The 23,523-nt window shown below is 40.9% G+C and overlaps 1 protein-coding gene across 1 annotated transcript in view; it reads right to left on the bottom strand.

Moving 5' to 3' along the window:
- ACOT9 (acyl-CoA thioesterase 9) overlaps positions 1 to 22,862 on the bottom strand; it is a 29,305-nt gene extending 6,443 nt beyond the window's left edge. Inside the window, exons 1-8 of the mRNA XM_019956190.2 lie at positions 22,594 to 22,862; positions 19,422 to 19,513; positions 17,397 to 17,442; positions 15,204 to 15,374; positions 14,928 to 14,965; positions 9,981 to 10,064; positions 9,480 to 9,583; positions 2,809 to 2,882 (exon numbers count right to left, since the gene is read on the bottom strand). Of these exons, the coding sequence (XP_019811749.1) occupies positions 2,809 to 2,882; positions 9,480 to 9,583; positions 9,981 to 10,064; positions 14,928 to 14,965; positions 15,204 to 15,374; positions 17,397 to 17,442; positions 19,422 to 19,513; positions 22,594 to 22,613 (629 nt within the window). The 5' untranslated portion in view covers positions 22,614 to 22,862. The remainder of the gene's footprint in view (positions 1 to 2,808; positions 2,883 to 9,479; positions 9,584 to 9,980; positions 10,065 to 14,927; positions 14,966 to 15,203; positions 15,375 to 17,396; positions 17,443 to 19,421; positions 19,514 to 22,593) is intronic.
- Positions 22,863 to 23,523: the final 661 nt, after the last annotated feature.

The following is a 23,523-nucleotide window of genomic DNA, read 5'->3' as shown; positions in this document are numbered from 1 at the left end:
TAAATTTCTTGGATATAATAAAGTTGCTGACGTTATATAGGCGAATCACCTTATTCTTAGGAGATACATGTTTAATTATTTATGGGTAAAGTAGTCTCAACCTTACTTTGAAACCATTACATGAGGAAAAGTGTATATATTTGTATTTACTGAGAAAGGGCAAGAGTAAGGTAAAAGTGGTAAAATCTTAATTTGAGAGCTTAGGTGAAGGGTGCTCATTGCATTATTCTTTCTACATTCCTGTAGGTATCAAATTTTTCAAACTAAAACACGGAGAAAAGGGATAATCCTTCACTATGGTAGAATCCAAAGGTTGGATGAAACAAAAATGGAAACAAAAGTACTGAAATAGCAGCTTGGAAAATTAGAATGCATCAGCTGGGTGAGAAACTTTAAGTAATGCCTTCAGTGCTGGAAAAGGAGCCCCAGGTCAGCCACTAGGAGCAGCAGGTCAGCTGGAAGTGGCTGGAGGAGATAGAGAAGACAGGTGGATACTTCACTCAGATAAGAGTCACCAAGGGATTTTTTTGCTCTTAACTTGGGTCTCCAAGTCAGTTTTCCATGCAGCAAAAGAGATTTCTCATTGAAGACTCCTAACTCAAATTTTTGAAACAAATCAACTTCTCATAGGCCTCCAGACTCCATCCTGTACAATAGCAACCCTGTAACGTTCCCTCCTACCCCACTCCCACACACATAATTAAATAGTTTTTCCCAGTTTGAATGTCTTGGGTATAACTGGCATTAGGAACCAAGAATTCAATGTAAGAAAGAAAAGATAAGGCATAAAGCTTTAAAGTATGTATAGCTAAACTTGACTTGGAAATGACAGTATAAATTTATGAGGTTTTTTGTTTTCTTTTTAACACACATTCAAGCTCTGTCCACTGAAAAAGCCTAGAAACAATGACAAACTAATAAAAACATATAGTTCTGGTGCCCAGATTTTGGTGTCTAACTACCAGTTTCCCATTAAAAGGAATCTGAGGACTCCTTGGAGAAATTGCTGATACCAGGCCTGGGGTAGGAAATGTAGAGGATAAGTTCAAGGTATCTCATTGTACCAGAGAGCAGAAAGTTATCAAAGACTAGGAAATGTAAAAATAGCTCATCACAGGAGGCAGCTTAAAGGAGTTCCCACTGACCAAAGATGTTCATTCCAAGGAACAGGAAGAACAATGGCTGCAATTTACTGAAACATATTTACTATATTAAAATCCATGAACTCACAGTGATACTTTCTTAAAAAGCAAAAAAAGGCAGAAAAACTGTCATCACTAGCTAGTAAATGTGTAAATAAAGCAAAGAATGAAACATTGATCCTCATCTTCCTTGACAAACCAAGGAAGAAAAAGTCTTCTTTACAGATCTCTGGCTAACAAATACAGAAAGAATGTCAGAACTTGAGAATCATTTTATATCCTCTAATGAAAATGATTAAACTGCTAATCAGCAAAGGACATTAAAAGCACTGAAGGAAGACTGATGGGAAACTAGCTATTTGTAAGATGTACATGGGATACATCTTGTACTGTACTACGCCTGCAGATTATTGTTGATAATAAGAGGATAAACTGAAGTGCATAATGGAAAGATCAGTCTGTTGCTACTTGAACCCACACACTAATCCTACCTTTACTATGAGTGGGAAAATCTGACATGATACAATACAGAGACAGCATCATCTACGAAGTGCTCTCACCAAATACACTGAATTCAAATCTAACTAACCTTTTAGATCTAACTTCAATTTACAGAAAATACGAGGGATAGTGAAACAAATTAAAAAAAAAAATACCATGAAGAAGCAGTGAGACAAATCCAGAAAGTGAGACACTGTATAGAACAATGCATCGGGGATTTTGCCCACTTCATGAGAAGGGGTAAAGGACAGGTGGGTGCACACAACCATTCCAGATTAACACAGGCTGAAGAGACTGCACAGTTTTATGAATATACTAAAAGCCATGAATTGCATGTACGTGAATTATATCTCAATAAAGTTGCAAACAAAAAAAGCAGACTTAAGAGACATAAAAATCAAATGCAGTAAGTGGACCTTGTTTGGATCCTGATTTAAATAAATCATTAAAAAGATAATTGGGGAAAAGTGAATATGAACTATTAGAATACATTAAGTACTTACTATTATTTGTTAGGTGTGCTAGTGGTAATGTAGTTATTTAAGAAAATATCCTCATTTTTAAAGCAATGCCTATGCTAAGGTATTTAGAGGTGAAATGTCATTACATCCGGAATTGCTTTAAAATACGATACAGAAAATAATATACCTTTAAAAAAAAGCAAATATGGCAAAATATCAAAACTCTTAAGTCAAAAAAAAAAAAAACTCTTAAGTCTAGGTGATGGTATCTAGAAATTTATTAAAGTCTTCTCTCCAGTTTTCACATATCTCCAGATATTTTAAAAATATATTTAAGGACTTCCCTGTAGCTCAGATGGTAAAGACTCTTACTGCAATGCAGGAGCCCCATGTTCAATCCCTGGGTCCAGAAGATCCTCTGGAGAAGGGAATGGCAATCCACTCCAGTATTCTTGCCTGGAGAATCCCATGGACAGAGTAGCCTAGCAGGCTACACTCCATGGGGTTGCAAAGAGTCAGACAAAACTGAGTGAAATTTATTTGATCTAGAATAAATCTAGAAATTTAATTAATAAATCTAGAAATTTATTAAAGTTTTCTCTCCAGTTTTCAGATATCTCCAGATATTTGAAAAATACATATTTTATATTTTTCAAAGAACAGGAAAAAAGAAGAAAGAAATAGGGAAAAAAAACAGCAATTACCCTTTATTTTCAGAATCACGAGCCACCATTACAAATGTCGCATCCAAAACAGGAGAAAAGTCATTGCCATGTAACTAGAAAACAAAGAAAAGAAAATGCAGCTGTAAGAAATGCGTTTAGTGGGAAGACCTAGTACAATCTTAACAGATACCGGAGCCTTCAGGAAAGGCTGAAATTAGCAAAAGAGGACGAGTGCATTCATTAATTGCCATCTGCTGAGATCCCAGAAACATGACTAGGCTCTGGCAGGTGGCGGGGAGTGGCAGCAAAATCAAGGAATCTGTGGTCTAGCAGAGAATGGAGACACCTCCAAAACCCAAACAGTACACAGAGTGAGAAGGGCTAGGATGGGCACAAACTATCCCTTGGAGCTGCATGACTGGGATCCAGGGCAAGGGTCACAGAGGGACCTTATGCATCACCATCACTTAAGTGTAACCATCTTGCAGAAGGCTGGCTTTCTTCAGGCCTAGCTGTCCTCCCAAAGGCACACACAGCCAGGCAGACCTCCCATCGCTCACCCAGACATTCAAATTTTCTGGAAACTTGAGTGTGCCAACTACTAGGATGTGCCTGTTTCCTTAAGCCCAGCACAGGGGCTTCCAAGAATGGATAAGATGGGTGACAATTCTATGGATTAAGCTAAATATGTACAATGCAGAGCCCATCAAGATTTTAAGGTATTTTTTTTACCCCCGGGGAGTCTGTACTTCCAGGAAAGTTATATCCTCAAGTCCTATTGTAACCTGGGGTTATAGTTGTTTCCATCCTCAACAAACCTCATCACTAGTCCTCATGACCAATATCCGTTCAACCCCTTATGAGCCCTCCCCTTCAACTTTGGGAAGAGTCTCCCCCATCTTACTATGTCCCTGTCCTGTTCAAACCTTCCAAGAGTTCCTCCTTTCTCCCAGCATCTGTTCTAAGCCTGCTGGAAAGCTTCTGCCACGGAGCCCAGATTTTTCTCTGATTGTTCACTGAACATTCCCCTCGTGCCTACACCTTTTTCTTTAGCCACAGCTAACAACTTGGAGGTCCTGAAATGTCCCATTTTGTCACCTGAGCACCTCCCCTCCACATCTTTGCCTGATGCCTTCCTCAGGGCGGCATTCCTCAAGATACTCCTCCCCATCCCCGGTCACAGCCCTACTCCCCAGGCAGAGTTGATCATTCCCTCCCTTTTTTTGTCACCTAAGTGGAAACAAAGGCCTCTTCTGACAGTGGTTCTCAACATAAGCTAGGAAGATATCACCCCCTAGGGGCATCTGGAAACGTGCAGAGCTGGTGATGGTTGCATGAGCTGAGGGACATTACTAGTGCAGCACAGGTAACACTTCACAACACAGGGGAAGGTCCTGCAGAACAAAGAATTCTCCCACGTACAAAGCTAATAGTGTCCCTGTTGAGAAATAGTGCACAGTACTTAGTTTGTGCTTAGTCGCTCAGTCCGATCTTTGTGACCCTTTGGACTATAGCTCACCAGGCTCCTCTATCCGTGGGATTTTTCAGGCAAGAACACTGGAGTGGATTTGCTGTTTCCTCCTCCGGGGGATCTTCCTAACCCAGGGATCAAACCCACGTCTCCCGTGTCTCCTGCATTGCAGGTGGATTCTTTACCACTGAGCCATCAGGGAAGCCCACTTAATTGACTATACCATAATGATTTACTTACGTGTCTGTCTTCCTACTGCACCGAGAACTCCTTGAGGACAAAGACCATTTTTATTCACATTTGTATTCCAGCAACTGGCACAAAGACTGGCAGACAGCAGATACCCGATCAATGATTGTCAATGAATGAACTGACTGTTGAGCACTACTAGAGTGTGAACTCCAAGAGAATGGAACTTTCTCTGTTTTGCTCACTGCTGTATACTGAGAACACATGGCACACCCCATAAATCACTGCAAAGCCAGTGTTAAATGTTGGCCATCAGGAAGTGGGCTAGATGACTCACTCCCAGATCTCCTTGGGGATGCGCACATAGTCAAACAGAAAAAACACGTGCGTACAGAGCTCTGCAGAGCAGAGGATAGCAGGAACCAGAAGAGAGGGATGTGGGGAAGGAACAGGTACTATGAGCTGAAAGGATCAGGGACAGACTGGAGCATGAAGTGACCCGGAAGCACAGGTGGAATGGGAGTATGGGGAGACACTGCCCAAGAAATCCCGGCAAAGGGAAAATGTACAACAGGATACTCATCCACTCACCTACTGTGTAATGTTCCAGTTTATTGTAATTAACATGCACTAGTGCTAAGCATCGTGGGTGCAAAACAAACAACTCTACTCTTAGGATGCTCAAGGTCTCCAGTGGTGTGCTCTAAGGTGTGTGAACCAGCCACCAGGTAGGTTGGTGCTGTTTATGGAGCATCCTAGATCATAACTGGTGTCTCAGATGGTAAAGAATCAGTCTGCAGGAGACCCGGGTTCGATCCCTGGGTCAGGAAGATCCCCTGGAAAAGGAAATGGCAGCCCACGCCAGTATTCTTGCCTGCAGAATTCCATGGATAGAGGAGCCTGGTGGGCTACAGTCTGTGGGGGTCGCAAAGAGTCGGACACAACTGAGTGACTAACACTTAGATTCTAACTAGTCAAAGGAATTTAGACTTTGAACCACAGATAATGGCCATTGAAGGGTTCTGAGAAGGGAAGTGATATGACTGAAGATCGGTTGTGGAAGATCTATCTGGTAGATATGTGTAAAATTAAGACAGAAGAGACTAAAGACAGGCAGAATAATTAAAAGACAACTAAGACGCTCACACAAGAGGCAGTGAGGGCTTGAATGAAACTCAGAGGCCAGGGGGAAAGGGAAGCAAGGACTCTGGTGAGCAACAGTGGGTGACAAATCTGCAAGACTTGGCAAAAGGCTGCATGGGACAGGGAAAAATTAAAGCTTTCACAAAGGTTTGGAGCTGGGAGAAACAGGAGGGTGGGAAAGGGGAAAGCAAAGGAGAGTCAGGATTGGAAAGGAAGCTGACACAGTCTGGAACACACCGGACTTGGGAGACAGCAAGAGTACACATGGGAGAGAGATCTATGGGAATCCCAAAAGGCAGGTCTGAAGGCCAAGCCTAGAAGAGATCTGGAACCATCTCCACAGCAATGATGATAAATTAACATAATTGGCAACATTTGATTAGTGGCTACTGTGGCTAACAAAACAGCATCTCAGAGAGGGCAAGAAATCTGCCCACAGTCACATGGCTAACAAACAGCAGAATTAGGATTTTTTTTTTTGCTCACACCATGTGGCATGTGGGATCCTAGTCCCCCAACCAGGGATCAAACCCGTGCCCCTTGTAGTGGAAGTGTGAAGTCTTAGCCACTGAACTGCAAGGGAAGTCCAAGAGCTGGGATCTGAACCCTACATTTTAGCCAAACCAGAGGCAGGGTATCTATTGCCAAGCTCCTTCTCTGGAATAAAAGATCACTTAAGCCATGAGTTATTCATTAAAATGGCCAATGAGAAATGCAAATTTAAAACACAAGTGTATTTCTGGCACTGATTTTTCACTGGCTTGCTTCCAAATAATTCCTTTATCTCTTTTTCAATCTATTTGCCAAAGATTCTTTAGAAAGCAGGTCTTATGCCAGGAACCCACTGTGAATCAACCATTAGGGCTAAGAAAGGAAGTGAACAAATCATAGCACCATCCCCAACAACTTCATGTTTGTTTGTTTGTTTGTTTTTTTAAATTTAGACATTGATTTCTGAAATACACTGTAAACAATAAATGGCATCTCTTTCCATTGTTTGGATAACAGATGCTATGTTAAATTTTTTTTTTTTAATTTTATTTTATTTTTAAACTTTACAATATTGTATTGGTTTTGCCAAATATCGAAATGAATCTGCCACAGGTATACATGTGTTCCCCATCCTGAACCCTCCTCCCTCCTCCCTCCCCATACCATCCCTCTGGGTCATCCCAGTGCACCAGCCCCAAGCATCCAGTATCGTGCATCGAACCTGGACTGGCGACTCGTTTCATACTTGATAGTATACATGTTTCAATGCCATTCTCCCAAATCTTCCCACCCTCTCCCTCTCCCACAGAGCCCATAAGACTGTTCTATACATCAGTGTCTCTTTTGCTGTCTCGTATACAGGGTTATTGTTACCATCTTTCTAAATTCCATATATATGTGTTAGTATACTGTATTGGTGTTTTTCTTTCTGGCTTACTTCACTCTGTATAATAGGCTCCAGTTTCATCCACCTCATTAGAACTGATTCAAATGAATTCTTTTTAATGGCTGAGTAATACTCCATTGTGTATATATACCATAGCTTTCTTATCCATTCATCTGCTGATGGACATCTAGGTTGCTTCCATGTCCTGGCTATTATAAACAGTGCTGCGATGAACACTGGGGTACACGTGTCTCTTTCCCTTCTGGTTTCCTCAGTGTGTATGCCCATGTTTGGTTTTAAAAGCAGTATTATTATTATTTAAAAGCAGCAACAAGGGAGTTTAAAAAATTCGATGTTTACATACAGTATCAAATTTTAAAAGGACCTATTTTGTTTATTTAACTTAAATGCAGAGTACATCATGTGAAATGCTGGGCCGGATGAAGCACAAGCTGGAATCAAGATTGCCGGGATAAATATCAATAACCTCAGATATGCAGATGACACCACCCTTATGGTAGAAAGTGAAGAAGAACTAAAGAGCCTCTTGATGAAAGTGAAAGAGGAGAGTGAAAAAGTTGGCTTAAAACTCAACATTCAGAAAACTAAGATCATGGCATCCGGTCCCATCACTTCACAGCAAATAAATGGGGAAACAATGAAAACACTGACAGACTATTTTCTTGGGCTCCAAAATCACTGCAGATGGTGACTGCAGCCACGAAATTAAAAGACACTTTCTCCTTGGAAGAAAAGCTATGACCAACCTAGACAGCATATTAAAAAGCAGAGACATTACTTTACCAACAAAGGTCCGTCTAGTCAAAGCTGTTTTTCCAGTAGTCATGTATGGATGTGAGAGTTGGACTATAAAGAAAGCTGAGCAGCAAAGAATTGATGCTTTTGAACTGTGGTGTTGGAGAAGACTCTTGAGAGTCTCTTGGACTGCAAGGAGATCCAACCAGTCAATTCTAAAGGAAATTAGTCCTGAATATTCATTGGAAGGACTGATGCTGAAGCTGAAACTTCAATACTTTGGCCACCTGATTCAAAGAACTGAGATTGGAAAAAACCCTGATGCTGGGAAAGATTGAAGGCGGGAGGAGAAGGGGACGACAGAGGATGAGATGGCTGGATGGCATCACCAACTCGATGGACATGAGTCTGAGTGAACTCCGGGAGTTGGTGATGGACAGAGAAGCCTGCAGTGCTGCAATCCATGGGGTTGCAAAGAGTCGGACACAACTGAGCGACTGAACTGAACTGATTTTGACAAAATACTTTTAATTACTGCAGAGCAACCTCCAGACTTTTTCCAAAAGGTGAAATGCTTCATGATTTCATAACAGAAAAGAAAAATGTATCTGAATGACAGATCCATCTAATACCCTGATATAACTAAGTTGTTCTTAGCTAAGTTTCACAATGAAATCTTGAACATATTCTGAATTATTTGATTTCTGTACTATTATCTTCGAGGTACTTTTTCTTGACAAATTTCTTCATCTCTCTTTAAAAAAATATGTTTTAATTTATTTGGCTGTGCCAAGTCTTAGCAGCATTCAAACTCTTAGTTGCAGCATGTAAGATCTAGGTCCCTGACAAGGGACTAAACCCAGGCCCCCTGCATGAGGAGCACAGAGTCTTAGCCACTAGGCCACCAGGGAAGTCCTTCTTCATTACCTTATAATAGCTGTTCTGACTTGTGCTCATCAGAGAGGCTGTTCCTAGATGCTATAGTAATCTAAGTGACTGTTATGGGTTGAACTGTGCCCCCCAACAAGATATGTTGATGTCCCAACCGTCAGCACAGGTGAAGGTGACTGTATTTAGACATAGGGTTGTTGCAGATATAATCAGATAAGATGAGGTCACACTGGAGTAGGTGGGCCCTTAATCCAGTATTATTGATGCCCTTGTAAGAACAGAAGAGACATAGAAACACAAGAAGAAAGTGCTATGTCATGAAGAAGGAAGATAATGAGTGTTAAAACTACAAGCCAAGGAATGCCAAAAAGCCAGCGAACCATTAGAAGCTAGGAAGAAGCAAAGAAGGCTTCTCCTATACAGGTTTTAGAGGGAGCATGGTCCTGCTGAGACCTTAATTTTGGATTTCTAGCCTCGCAATTGTAAAACAATTAATTTCTGTTGTTTTAAGCCATCTGGTTTGTGGTACTTTGCTACAGCAGCCCTAAGAAACTAACAGTGACCAATTCCATTTATGTTTAACAGAACTCAGACTGTTGTGAAATTCTGTAGGGTAAAACCAGAAACAAGTACCTTAACATGGAGCTATATATGATTTGAAAATAATAAACATTAAGCCTAAACACCAAATAATCTGTCAGTCTTTGTCCAGGAGGATACTAATACACCATCTGTATGACATGAACTTGAATTGCTCTTCTATAAGTGGAAAACTTATAAAACTATACACCTGTCTATGGATAGATAGGTAAGCAAGCTTTTCTTTCACTGAGACTAGCTGGCTGTATTAGAAAAAGGGGGCAGATTTCGGCACAGACACACCTGGAACATGTGCATCTTGACTTCCATGGATGTCTTCCCAACCCAACTGACATGGCCACTGAACTTGATGTCCTGTTCTGGGCTCAAATTCTTCTTACACATATCTACAAAACAGAAAACCAACCTGAGCATAAACCATACTCCAACTTTTCTGTGCTGTAAATCGACATATTTCATTGGAAATTTTCATAAATTTCATTATATTTCTTTTTTGTCTTGAAAACTAAAAATATGATTCCTTTTTGACATACTGAAGACATGTGTATGTCTTTCTGAAAAATAAGGCAATGCAAAGAATATAAAAAGTGAAACCAGAATCATGCAAAACCCTTCCACTCGAAGATAATTATAAAAAACATGTTGGTACATAGCTGACTTTTTCATATGCATATACATATATATACATAAAAATTTCTCCATAAAAGGAAAATATTTCCTCTAATATCGATATTTTATAATTACTAAAAATTCTAAGTATGCCAAGAAAATAATATCACTTACCAATCTTGTCCACCAGGGCTGTAACTATCGATAAAGGAGACATCTTAGCTGAGTGAATTTTGTTGTGCATGTAGCAAATAAGAACTGTAGGAAAACAGAAGAGAACCAAATAAAGGAAAAAGCAAAATTATTTTTTAATGTTTACAATTCACTCCTTGAAACTCATAAACAGTCTTATCTGGTTTTGAAGACCCAATTCCCCATATCCCACTAGTGGTCATACCCTAGAACCAAAGATTTTGATACATTAATGAGATCTAGAAATCCTCTAATCTGTCCGTTGAATTTTAGCTCTGATGAGGAAACTGAAGCCCAAAGCCCAGGTCTACCAGGTGGCTTATTATCTTCAACCAAGGTATGGTGCCTAAGTCAGAAAAAGCCCCCAACACATGAGTCTGAAAACATCAAACATCTTCAAAAAGAGAAATAAAAGACAAGGACTCACCTACCTGTTTTCCTCTTGACTCTTCCTGAATCATGAAACTATTATTTGGCTTAGAGCTCTCCCTCCTTCCCCATAATACCCTCGGCTCCTACACTACCCTGTGGTGATATGTATGCTTCCCATATTTTAACAAGTATGTACAGGTGCCAAGCATGACTCTATGTACCTTACAAATATCAACTCATTTAAAATTGTACTGTACTTCTTCAATAGCATCCCTGCCTACCCTATGATTCATTCAAATTTGTATCATCAACCCTCAGGACTGGGTCTGTGCTCAGTATCTGTTGAGTAACAATAAACTCTTCCACCCATGCACCTGCTAAAGGATGTACTGGGAGGGGGATGAGGAGCGAAAGGCAAGAAACACCATTTACAAACCTTAATGGTACCCAGAAAGGAAACTGTAAGTGTCTGACCTATGGCACATTAGTGGAAATGAAGACAAGAGAAAAGATCCAAGAGCTAAGAAGAAGGCAGGTTTGACAAGACTTAAATTAACTCAGGTATCTAACTTGCATGAGTGAAGACAATGTACCATTCACTGAGAAAAAAGATATACACAGGGAGAGCAGAGTGGACTATTTTCAACACACTGAATTCAGGAAGTCCATGGCAGATCCAAATGAAGATGGCCAAAAGGCAGGAGGACAAACTGGTCTGAAACTCACAAGAGCAGGCCAGGAAATGTACCTTATATAGCTCCCATACTAGAATTGATGCTTTGAACCATGGTGTTGGAGAAGACTCTTGAGAGTCCCTTGGACAGCAAGAAGATCAAACCAGTCAATCCTAAAGGAAATCAACCCTGAATATTCATTGGGAGGACTGATACTGAAGCTCCAGTACTTTGGCCACCTGATGCAAAGAGACCTGAGGCTGGGAAAGATTGAAGGCCAAAGGAGAAGAGGACAACAGAGCTTCTTTTGTGGAGCACAGGCTCCAGGCAAGTGGGCTTCAGTCACTGCGGCACGTGGGCTCAGCAGTTGTGGTACACGGGCTTAGTTGCTCTGTGGGATGTGGGATCGTCTTAGACCAGGGATTAAACCTGTGTCCCCTGCATTGGCAGGTGGATTCCTTATCACTGAGCCACCAGGGAAGCCCCCACTTTTGGTTGGCTTCTTTATCTTTTTCTTATTCATTTGTAGTAACCCTTTTATATAGTTTATTATTTTCTTCATTCTTCTTTTTGGTTATTCTTTCTTGCAGAAATGTGCTAGGGTTTTTGTTGTTATTATAGTATCTTTGGTCATATGGGAGTTTTTCAATTTAAAGCAGTCAAATTTAGCAATCCATTTTGAACTAAGACTATTACTACGTGCAAGCAGGTTTGCAATTTTTATATTTTCATGGTGAATTTTTCCTGTTCTCAGGTTTGTGCCTCTTTATACTGGTTTTTATTTAAGTACATTTTAGTGAAATAAATACAGCTAATATAGGAGGAGAAGGGGACAACAGAGGATGAGATGGTTGGATGGCATCACTGACTCAATGGACATGAGTTTGAGCAAACTCTGCGAGATGGTGAAGGACAGGGAAGCCTGGTATCCATGGGGTCAAACACGACTGAACAACTCAACAATACTGAGAACAACTGAAGCACTGGGATTCGAGATTTATAAAGAAGGTGCATCTATCAACAACAAAAAGGGGCAGAAGACAACACCCTGGAGATCAGCAACATTTAAAGGATCAACAGAGAAAGAGGAAGCTACAAAGGAGACTGGGAAGTAGCAGCCTGAGAGGTGGGAGGAGATATCGCCAACGCCCACAGCTGAGTTCGACACTGTCAGGAGCTGCAAAGGGGTCATGTATGCTAAGAAGCACCTGTGAGATCACGCAGTAAGGCAGCAACAGACTGCTTGGCATAATCAGCTCAATGACACAGAGGAGCAGAAGCCAGAACAGAGTTAGCTCTCAAGTGAGAGGGAAAGAAAACTGCAGAGTGCTATAAGGGAAGGGGATTTTACCTATTTTTCATTGTAAGACTCAAGAGCCTTGAATATGTTTAGAAACTGAGGGAAAAGTGAAGTTGAGCAAAGGCCTGAGATACGAGGGAGAAAGTGTATGTGATAAAAGGCGAGTTTCTTGAAAAAAGGGATGGAACAGTATCAAATGAACAAGGGAAAGGGACTAGCCATCTACATGAGGTGATGAAGAAAAACAGCATAGTGGCAGGGGAGTTTGTGTATTTAAGCTAAGTGTTAGTCACTCAGTCATGTCCAACTCTTTGTGACCCCCTGGACTGTAGCCCACCAGATTCCTCCGTCCACGGAATTCTCCAACCCAGGTATCAAACCAGTGTCTCCTTCACTGGCAGACACTGCAGGCAGATTCTTCATCATCTGAGCCACCAGGGAAGCCCATTTATTTAGGGACACCTAAGTAAACCAAAGTCAAGTCAGTGTGTGTGTGTGTGTGTGTGTGTGTGTGTGTGTGTGTGTGTGCGTGCGCGCACACGTGAGAGAGAGACAGAAAGATCTTTTTTTAAGAGCCAGTAAGAATTTTTAGGGCTTCCCAGGTGGCACTAGTGGTAAAGAACTCGCCTGCAATGCAGGAGACAGAGGAGACATGGGTTTGATCCCTGGGTCAAGAAGATCCTCTGGAAAAGGAAATAGCAACCCACTCTAGTATTCTTGCCTGGAGAATTCCATGGACGGGCTACTGTCCCTGGCAGTGTCACACAGAGTCACACAACTGAGTGACTAACATTAACTAACTTATGAATTTTTAAGCAAGTTTATTAATTTCAAGAAAAACGTAGCTAGGTGTAAGACCAACAATGGATTTACGTCTCTATTTTAAAGATTAACAGAGCCTTTCTTTAAATGCTTTCCCAACAGTTCAGTCCAAAGGCCATTCAGTAGGAGCAAGCAGCACAGCCCCAAATCCCAGATCGAGTGCTGAAGCCCACATGGGGTCAGGAGGACACACAGTGAGGCAATGAGAGCCATGGCCCAGCAAGCTGCAGCCCAAGCACAATGAGGATGGTGACCTGCAGAGGGTCACCTGGTACAGAGCAGCACCCCAGCAAGGTGAGGGGAGCATCCAGGAGGATTTTGAGGTGGCAGTCACATGAAACTGGCTACATACAGGGGAACTGATCAAATGAGTAATTATATTCTGGATAATGGAACCAGCTGGAGAAGGGAATTACAAATGTGAAAAGGGAGGAATAAAGAATGAACCTGTGGCTAGATTAGAATTGGGACTATCAGTATGAACCCAAGGTTCCAACAGACAGAGATATAAACAGATGGAAAGAAGGAAAGAGATAGATTGGCAGGCAGGTATAAATGGAAATGAACATGTATGTGCATATATTCCCCAGCTCACATACTAAAAGGGCATTGGAATAGTGATACCCCAGCAACGATGACCACTCCAGCACCCAGATCTTGGTTTCTCCATTAAAAAGATCCAGGGCTCCTCAGAGATTTGGCTGATTCCAGGACTGGAACACAAAAAGTAGAAATGAGCCTAGAAGATCTTGTGCCAAAAAGTGAGGAAGTTCTCAGAGAATGATGGGGACACATCCAAGAAAAAAAATAAATAAATAAAAACAGAAAAAACCATAGAAGTCAGCATGAAGGGACTGAAACAGTCCCGGGACAATTTGAACATCAAAACAGATGATAGAAATACATTCTACTCCATTCAGTAACATAGGAATCCCTGAGTCCCTACTGAGTTTAAAATAATTGATAAAAGTCTGATGAGGAATGGGATTTTCACAAGTCCCAACAAGGTACTTATTAATTTAAAAGGGGAAAAGAGTAACTTTACAGCAAAGAAACCTGGCAGACACCACCTTCACCAAGGAATCAAAGATAACATCACAGGAATAGGACAAATTAGAATTATGCTCTACCTGCTAAGATGCAACAGAAACACAGCATCCCTTCTACGTCACTCCAGTCAAACATGCATGTCCCATATCTAATCTTGGGGACGCGTCAAACAAATCCAAATTAAAAGAAATTCCACAAAAGAACTGGCGCATAACCTTCAAGAGGATCAAGGTCATGAAAGTCAGGGAAAGACTGACGAACTGTCTGTGATACAACAACTAAACACAATACGTGATTCAGAAGTGGATCCTCCTGCTATAAAGGACCTCTGGCCAAAGTTGAATGGGGTCTGAGGATTAGACTGTCTAAATGTCAGTGTTAATTTCTTGATTTTGAGGGTTATCTTGTAGTTAATGAAGGAGAATGTCCTTGTTTGTAGGAAACACATGTGAAAATAGCTGGGGTTGATGTGCATCGTGTCATCATCATACTCTCACATGATTCAGGGAAGAACAACTCCTTGTACTCTGCCACTTTTCGGTTAATTAAATAAAATAATTATGACAATTCAGAATTAGTAGATGCCATTCTTTTTCTGCTCTTTTAGAATATCTTCATCTGTGCAAGTTAAAGAATAAAAAGACCTTTTCCAGCCATAGGCATCAATGTATTGATATAAGTCCCTATTCAAAAATATTAAAATATCAGTACCTCCTAGGCTGTCAAGATCCTCAAGAATCCTGCCAAACCTGTAAAATAAAGAAAACTGTGATGAAATGAAAATCATGATGATCACCCTTTAAAAAAAATAACACATCATGAGGTGATAAATATCTACTAAAATTTATTATGGTGATGGTTGTACAATTCTCTGAATATATTAAAAATCAGAGAATCACACATTTTAGATAAGTGAACGGATCTCAAAGTTATAACAAAGAAAGGAAATAAAAACAAATGGCACAAGCAAAACTAGCGCTGTGTTACCTTACGGTGTTTTGAACAGTCAAATATTTCTCTCGTAATTCAGGCTGACTGCCCAAAGGCAAGAAAACTTCAATGTAACTGTCTTTCATGGTCCTAGGAGGCAGTCCTTTTTGTGACTTAGCCAGGAAACTATGAAGTAGTTTTCTTTCCTCCATTGCTTTCACATGGTCTCTGAGAAGAAAGGATACAAGCTTCATGAAACACAGGAACCTGCTCTCCCACAACTTCAGTGCTATACAGGCCAGTCAGACACCATGAAAGGAGGAAAGAGCAGGTCTGGACCTACCTCATCTCCTTTTCCTTCCCTCCCTTCCCACCTGCCACTTGGTGAAATTAAAAATGTCTTTTGAAATTTCTCAGCCTAGTAGATAAGAAAAATACACTTATAAGTGATACAGATATATCCAAATGAACGATACATTCACCCTCATCAAAAAGTGTATTGAAAGAATAGAATCTTGGAAATCAAACTAAAAATACAGAAATGGACATAATAAAAATATATATTTTTTAATATATATGTAAATGCACTAAAGAACAACATGGCCACTGAACTCCACATTCCCATTTCTCACCTGGACAAGTCTCGTTTTTTCTGTGCCCCAGCTCTCTCTCTCTCTCTCTGCCTTCAATTTCAGTAAAGAGAGACAGAGGAGGAAAAATGGAGTATATCCAAAAGAAGTTTGGAAGGCACACCAAAAGGTAAAGAGGAAGATAATATGAAAAGGAGACAGAAAGGGAAGAAAAAGAAGAGACGATTAAGGTGGAAGAGGAGAGAGACACAAGGGGATAGGGAACTAAAATATTCACAGTATCATTCATTAAGCTGTCTTTCTAAGCTTACTTATGAAGTATAACTGCCAGAAAGGTGAAGCCTACAAATGGAACCAGGTAAATCCAGAATATGGAACATTCAACAAGACAAATGGCTTGGCCTCTTTAAAGTTAAACTCATAGGGATAAAAAAGGAGGCAGGGGTAATTATTCTACACTAGGGGAGACGAGAGTCATAAGCATGCAATTGTTTACTGGATCTTGATTTTTATTAAAAGTTATAAAAAAATATGTGGGGAACAATGGAGGAATGCTGAATATGGATGAATAACATACTATTAGGGAATGACTGTCAATTTCACCACATGAGAGAACATCTTACTTATTGGAGATTTATAACTGCTTGTTACATAGGAAAATATATTTATTTATTAGAGATGTACTGGAACATAACTGGAGCTGAAGTGTCATGAACCTATATAGCCAGTATATGTAAGTGAAAGTGAAAGTGAAGTCGCTCAGTCGTGATCAACTCTTTGCGACCCCATGGACTGTAGCCTATCAGGCTCCTCCGTCCATGGGATTTTCCAGGCAAGAGTGCTGGAGTGGATTGCCATTTCCTTCTCCAGGGGATCCTCCCGACCCAGGGATCAAACCCGGGTCTCCCACATTGCAGATGCTTTACCATCTGAGCCACCAGGGACTTGTATATGTAAATTGGCAAATTTGGAAAAATGTTCCTAAGTACCCAATTCAGACGGTGGGAACAAAAGGTATTCATTTTTTCCACTTTTAAGTAAATTGAAATTTTTCATACAATGAGATAAAAAGAAGTCATCAGGTAATTTTTATACCAACAATAGATTATTATTACTGTGCTTTCTGTTTATCTCATTTTAGCCTCAAAATTCTGTTCACCAAGAGGGATACTACCCTATTTTACAATAAGGAAATACTGAGAGATAAAGATTGTATGGAAGACCTGGTTAATTATGAACTCATAAGAAGCAATAAAGGAGTCATGCTTCATGAAACAGATGAACCAGGAAACTTGGGTTCAAGTTCCAAACCCCAGTACTCGATCGTTCAATGTCTGAGTTTCAGTCTCATCAAATGCAAAAAATGAACAGAAACATATGTCATAGGCATGTCCTAAGTTTCACTGACAATCAGTCAGGTAATATACCTGAATGCACTTTGAAAAATGTAGAGTACATATAAATTACATGATTTTACGACAACAAAGCATCAACTGATGAGTATGCTGGAATGTTGATCTTCTCCCCCAGGTGAAAAAACCTCTCAATCCATTTCTTAACAATGGGTTTCCCCCATTCCTACAATGGGAGCATCAACTGAGCCTAAATAAGCCTGGCATACCACTCCAGGGATAGAAGAACGAATGAACAGAGTGCATACCTCCAGTTTGTGGATGCTCCTACTATCTCCCGCAACTTATCTCGAACTGAAACAAAAATAAAGAGTCATTCCATGAAACTAAGAATGTGAGAACTGGATTACGGTAATGAGCTCCAGAACTCCAAAAAGTGAGTCATGCATTCAAAATCTTCAAAGAGCTATGAATTTCCATTTAATGCCATAAACAAACAGCTCAGGGAAGGGATCAGGCCTCTGCGTCCCCAAAACTTGAAACAATTACTGTTTCCTTAGTGCTGCTGCTGCTGCTAAGTCACTTCAGTCGTGTCCGACTCTGTGCGACCCTATGGACAGCAGCCCACCAGGCTCCTCTGTCCACGGGATTCTCTAGGCAAGAATACTGGAGTGGGTTGCCATTTCCTTCTCCTTTAGTGCAGAAAAGAATATCCTGTGTCAATCACTGGGATTTTTTGGGCTGGCCAAAAAGTTTGGGTTTTGCATAAAATGATACAGAAAAAAACAAACTTTTTTCCTTATAAATAAGCAGAAAAGGGTAACTCCAATTATTCATCAGATGAGGCTGTGTATCAGCTTCAGTTGGAGTCCCTTTATGATGAAGACATTATGAACAGAATCCCAGCCTATCTTCTTATAGGCAGTAGGACTTTTATCAAAATTTGAGTCTCACTCTAATTGATTTCTCATACATTTATATTACCCTAAATGTTAGAAAAATTGAGGCAAGGAAAATGAAGCAATAAAGGAAAGGCAAAGAAAGCAATTTAAGTTTAGTTAATGCCCATTGCCCCAAATTGCAAGAATAAATTATTGCAAAAAAAATTTAAGCACTTAAAAAAAGAGTTGATACCAATTACCACACACACATCGTGATTCACATGTATAGGTGAATATGCTATATGGATAAAGGGGAAATAAATTAAGATTAAACAGTAGTTAGTCAACATTAAAAAACAAATCTATAGGATTTTAAATAATGTTTTGAGTTCATGCATTGTTATCTAGCATTTTAAATATACATTCCGGTTACAGAAAATTACCTACAGCAATCCTTGTTCCTTCAAAAACTAAGTGATCAAAACCAAATATGGTTAGATGAACATGCATTTTACTTTTCATGAAAAAGTGGTTGATTTTTCTATCAAACAACTGTTATAGCAAATTTCTTGGTGGTCCAGTGGTTAGAACTTTGTACTTTCATTGCTGGGGCCTGAGTTCAATCTCTGGTCAGGCGACTAAGATCCCGCAAGCCACACAGTGTGGCCCAAAAAACCCAACTGTTATATACCATAAATTAGGTCCAAACTCTAATTACAATTAAACCATAGAGTACTGTGCCAAAAATATCCATGAGTAAATTAGTCTTATTTCTGACTTTTTTTTCCTCCCAAGTCCTTTAAATAAAAGAATGGACAGAAAGTATCCCAAATAGTACACAGATTACTGATGCTCAGTGATAAAAAATGATTATTATTAGTTTATAATGAGTTTAAGAAGAGAGGCAGCTGCTGAGGGCCAAGAAAACAAAGCAAATTTTAAATTTTGTATATATATATACACACATATATATATTTGGATCCTTTAAAGAAGCCATAATTTTCATTATAATGAATATTCCTACACTGACACAGACATCCATAGTTTGCATATCGTATTAGTAACTGAAACTAACTTCGATTAACCATAGATTAATAAGATACCTCTAACAAAACTACAGACTAGGAGTCTTTAGTTGGTACAACGGAAGGGCCTGTCTCTTGCTCATGAATTATATCTTTTTTCCATGCCTTCACAGTACCTACACAGAGGATGTAAAAATCATTTAACTAAAAGCTCAGTCCCTAAGGCTTGCAGGAACCAAAGGTCAAGTTCTGAATGTGATTTCTATCCAAAGCTATCCTGGTCATTTTATAAATGAGAATCTTATGAAAAAGCAACCTTTACTATGCATCATTTGCCCTAACTGTCTATCTACATGCCTCTCAAATAAAACAGGGTTTTGTTTTTTTTTTCCCTATATGGGCCTAAAAGGTAAGTACTCATGCTTGCCTTCACGGATGTGGAAGACATTCTCCGGGTTCTGAGATTCTTGAGTCAGTCCTCTGCTGGGAGCAAGCAGCCCCTTGCTCAGGGTACAAAGCCTATAAAACAAGAAGAAACACACTTAGAGAAGGTTCCATGGCTTCTTTCCTCACAATCCCAAAGACCTGTGCCTCCTCTGGAGCACTTTGCCATTGCACACTCTTAGTAAATACTGTCTTTACAGTGTCTGCACTAGTTTCTCAAGTGTATGCATATTTGCTTATGAGGCTACACCATAAACCATCTCTCCAGTGAGAGCAAATTAGGTTAACAATCTACAAAATAAATAAATAAAAGATATCAACCAGGTTTCATGGTTCTAACTTATTACCTTCAGAAGCCCAGAATCTATCCGGTAAACAGCTGAGTAAACGAAGAATATTTATTTTGTTATTGTCATACCATACTTCCTCAATAAATAAACTAAACCCAATTAAAAGTCAATCAGCTTTGAAAACAGAATGAACCCTTTCCAGGGTTACTCAAAGAGAGTATTTAATGTACTTAGGCAGAAATTTCCTACTCCCCAATGGAATAAAATCCAAGGTATTCACCCAAATATGCTTAACCTGTTCCCCCAAAACAAGCTGTTTAACTTGATTTTGGCTAGTACATAAGTTTTGACTCCTAACCACACACTCTGCTATCAGGGATAACACACACATAGTATCAGGGACTGACAGACTGATCTGTTGAGAGCCCAGTGGACTAAGGCAAGGCACTGAAAACATCAAGAACCCCAGATATTGCTATTAATTCCAGCTCAAGTGACTAGTAAATTCTTACTACCTAATGGCACCCCACTCCAGTACTCTTGCCTGGAAAATCCCAGGGACGGAGGAGCCTGGTGGGCTGCCGTCTATGGGGTCGCACAGAGTCGGACATGACTGAAGTGACTTAGCAGCAGCAACGCCACGTTCAGTAATAACTAACTTATTTTCTTTAGAGTCCAAATTTACTATAGATTTCTCTTCTGAATTACAGCATTCACAAAGGGTCTCTGACTAAAAATATCTGGTAAAATCTCCATGTAGTTTTCAGTCATGTGCTACTAGAACAAATCCTGGTCCTTTCACCAAATCAACTACTCTAACTGCAAAGAATACAGAAAGGAGCACATGCTCAGTGGCTAAATTAACTCCTTAGCCAGCCAGACATCACACTGTCTCTGATATGCTCCCTGCTCATCCACTAAGACCAGAATGCTTCCTAAAGGGTTCAGGTTTTGGTTTTGTGTTTATTCTCCAATTACACAGCTAACAAGACTCGATCTTACACAGTTTTGGTTTATCTTTTCCCAATAAATTTTCCATTTCTGTATTTTTATATGTGGATTAATATTTCAATCTTCTTATTCTTGACCTTCTAATTTGTGTTTTCTCAGAACATGAGCTGAACTTTTTCACTATTTCACTTTCTGTATACTCCGTAGGTTCAAATCCCTCACTGAAGGAAATAGAGCATGTGGTCTCAGAAACTACTATTCTGCAACTGAATATATTGGGTTTTAAAAAGCACACTGGAAAAAGCTAAAAATCTTCCATTGCCACTATTAGCTGGAAGAGCAAAAAATCATGCCCTCAATACATTAACTGGGAATAATAATAGATGGAGTAGATGATCACAATATAAGAAACGAGATCTGACTCTGAGTGGGTAAATACTTCAAATACTAATCACGAACTAACAGGAGCTATACAACTCATCTCACATATTTGGGTAAATACACATTTATACAAGCATTCTGTCTTGTTCCTTAAGAAGCAGCATTTTCTGCAGACTGAGGAAAACTATCTCATTCTGCCTGAGTGAAGAGCAGTGTAGTATACAGAGGTTAAGAGCCTACCATGCTGCTTGTTAGCTGAGTGACCCTGAGCAAGTTACCTAACCTCTCTGAGCTTTAGTTTCCTCATATGTAAAATAGAGAAGTTAACACACGTTAACCTGGGAGGGGCATGCCTACTACATTGACAAGTCCTCAAAAAAACATGAGCTATTCCAGAAAGGCATGCTTCTTCAGAGTCTCCCCTAAAGGTCAAAAATGACCAGAAGTTTGGGAATAAGCCAGGCACTATAATGGACCATCTCTGAATAGAGTATCAAATGGAGATAGTAAAGAAAGGAGTTGATAAATACAGAGAAACACTTGGGTCAAATTATTTGGAAAACTGTGGTCCTGGTCCTGCAACCCTGCTCTTTGCACACTGCCATAAAAAATGTGGAAATACATCCCTGTAGCACAACGAAGGCCTAATGTGAATGCTCTTTTTAAAAATCATTGATTATACTAATCGTGTATCAGTATAACAAATTTCTATTCTCCAGTGAATATTCAGTGTATTGTAACTTTTCACTACAATTTCATGTTGTCCCTACTGATAATCTGATGAAACCTGTGGCCCCTCATGCCTAGTAGCTGGGGTGGGGGGATATATTTTATTGATATACACAATGATATATATTATTTCAGATGGTTCACAGACCACTCCCTTTTGACACCCCCATGGGCCCCTAGACTTAAAATACTGTGATTCAGATCAACCTCCTTGTCCAAGTGGCCCAATCAAAGCCACTCCCCCACCTGGCCTTAAGGGTCTTGCTGTTCAGTAAAAGTAAAATTCAATCAGCACCAAGGGACCTAGTCACACAGTTCTGAGGTCCTGAGAGGCCGGAAGGTACCCTGCAATCTCTACCCACATTACAACACACTCAAGTCAGAGTCCAAGTCTGTCAAGCACTTAACCATAAACATGCTCTGCAAAGAAGCATAGAGGGTGATAAAAGTAATATGCACTCCTAAACTCTAGCCTTCTGACAAAAGGCTAACTCCACACTACACCCCAGACGAGCAAAGAAAAAGGAATGTCAGGGAACACCCAACTTCCTCACTTCAAGTGTCGCTTCACTTTTATCATCAAACTACGGCCAGAAGACGCGCAGGCGGGAGGTGCAGTGCAGAGGCTGGCGGGGTCACGGTACGTTAGTGTCTTTCCCTACCCGACCCTATTTTCTGCCCATAAGTCCCCGGCATTAGTTCCGCCTGCTGCGGCCCGCTCCTTCCGCCCGGGCCGGCTAGCAGCGCCGAGGCAGGGAGTGGGCGCCCCTGGGTCCGCGCCCCACCAGGCGCCCGGCTACCTACCGCAGCGCTGCTCGCCTCATCGCGCTTGGCCGCCGCTGCACGCGTGACCACAGAGCCGGGCCTCACGCACCGGTCGGTGGAGAGAAGTCGAAGCAATGTAAAGCGCGAAGACGAAGAGAGCGCTCGGGCGCCAGATCCGACCTCACCCAGACCGCACCCTTGTACCACGGCCGCGGAATGGGGCTGGGGGCGGGGCTACGCAGTCCGGGAGCCGAGTCTCGCGGTCCAAGGGCGGGGCCTCGTTGCCCAGGGGCGGGCCCACGCTGAGCCTGCAGCCCCACTCATTGGCGAGAAGCTGTAATCCGTCTCCCCCCAGGTTCCCGCTCAATCAGCAGCAGCGGGAGTGTTGCTAACTACGACACTGGCCTATCACAAATACTGTGGATAAAATGCACCCGGCGGCACCGGAGTGTGACGCAGAGGCTAGGTTCAGCCGCATCCTTGGAGCTTGTCTCCGTTATCCCACTCAGGGCCCCACCCTCTGGAGATGCTGATTTAGTCAGAGGTAGAGTTGGACACGACTTGGCGACTGTACAACATCATCATCATCCTGGTGCAGTATATCTAAAGGCGACCCAGGTCATGCTAACGTTAGCAAAGGTTGAGAACTCTGCCCTCCGGGGGAAAAAATTGTTCCTTTTCTAATCTCGGTCTGCCCCCTAGCGTTTGGCAGTGGGCGATCTTGGCCCGCCCAGAGAGATTCAAGGCCAGAAAGTTAAGACGATGTTACCCTAGGCTGTGATTCTCCAATTCATTCAACGAATTCTTATACAGCTGTTTGCAGTGTGCAGGACTCTGTAGATTCTGAAGATGCAGCAAAATAGACAAAACTCCCTGCCCTTTGGAGGCTTACCTTATAATCATCAAGCAAGTTAGCAAACTGCATCGTTTCAAATGTGATAAAGAGGTCAAAGGAAGAAAGAAAAGAAG

This window comes from Bos indicus, chromosome X (genome assembly GCF_029378745.1).
Source record: "Bos indicus isolate NIAB-ARS_2022 breed Sahiwal x Tharparkar chromosome X, NIAB-ARS_B.indTharparkar_mat_pri_1.0, whole genome shotgun sequence".
Lineage (NCBI taxonomy): Eukaryota > Metazoa > Chordata > Mammalia > Artiodactyla > Bovidae > Bos > Bos indicus.
Note: the sequence above shows the minus strand (reverse complement) of the source record. Positions and strands in the feature narration are given on the sequence as shown.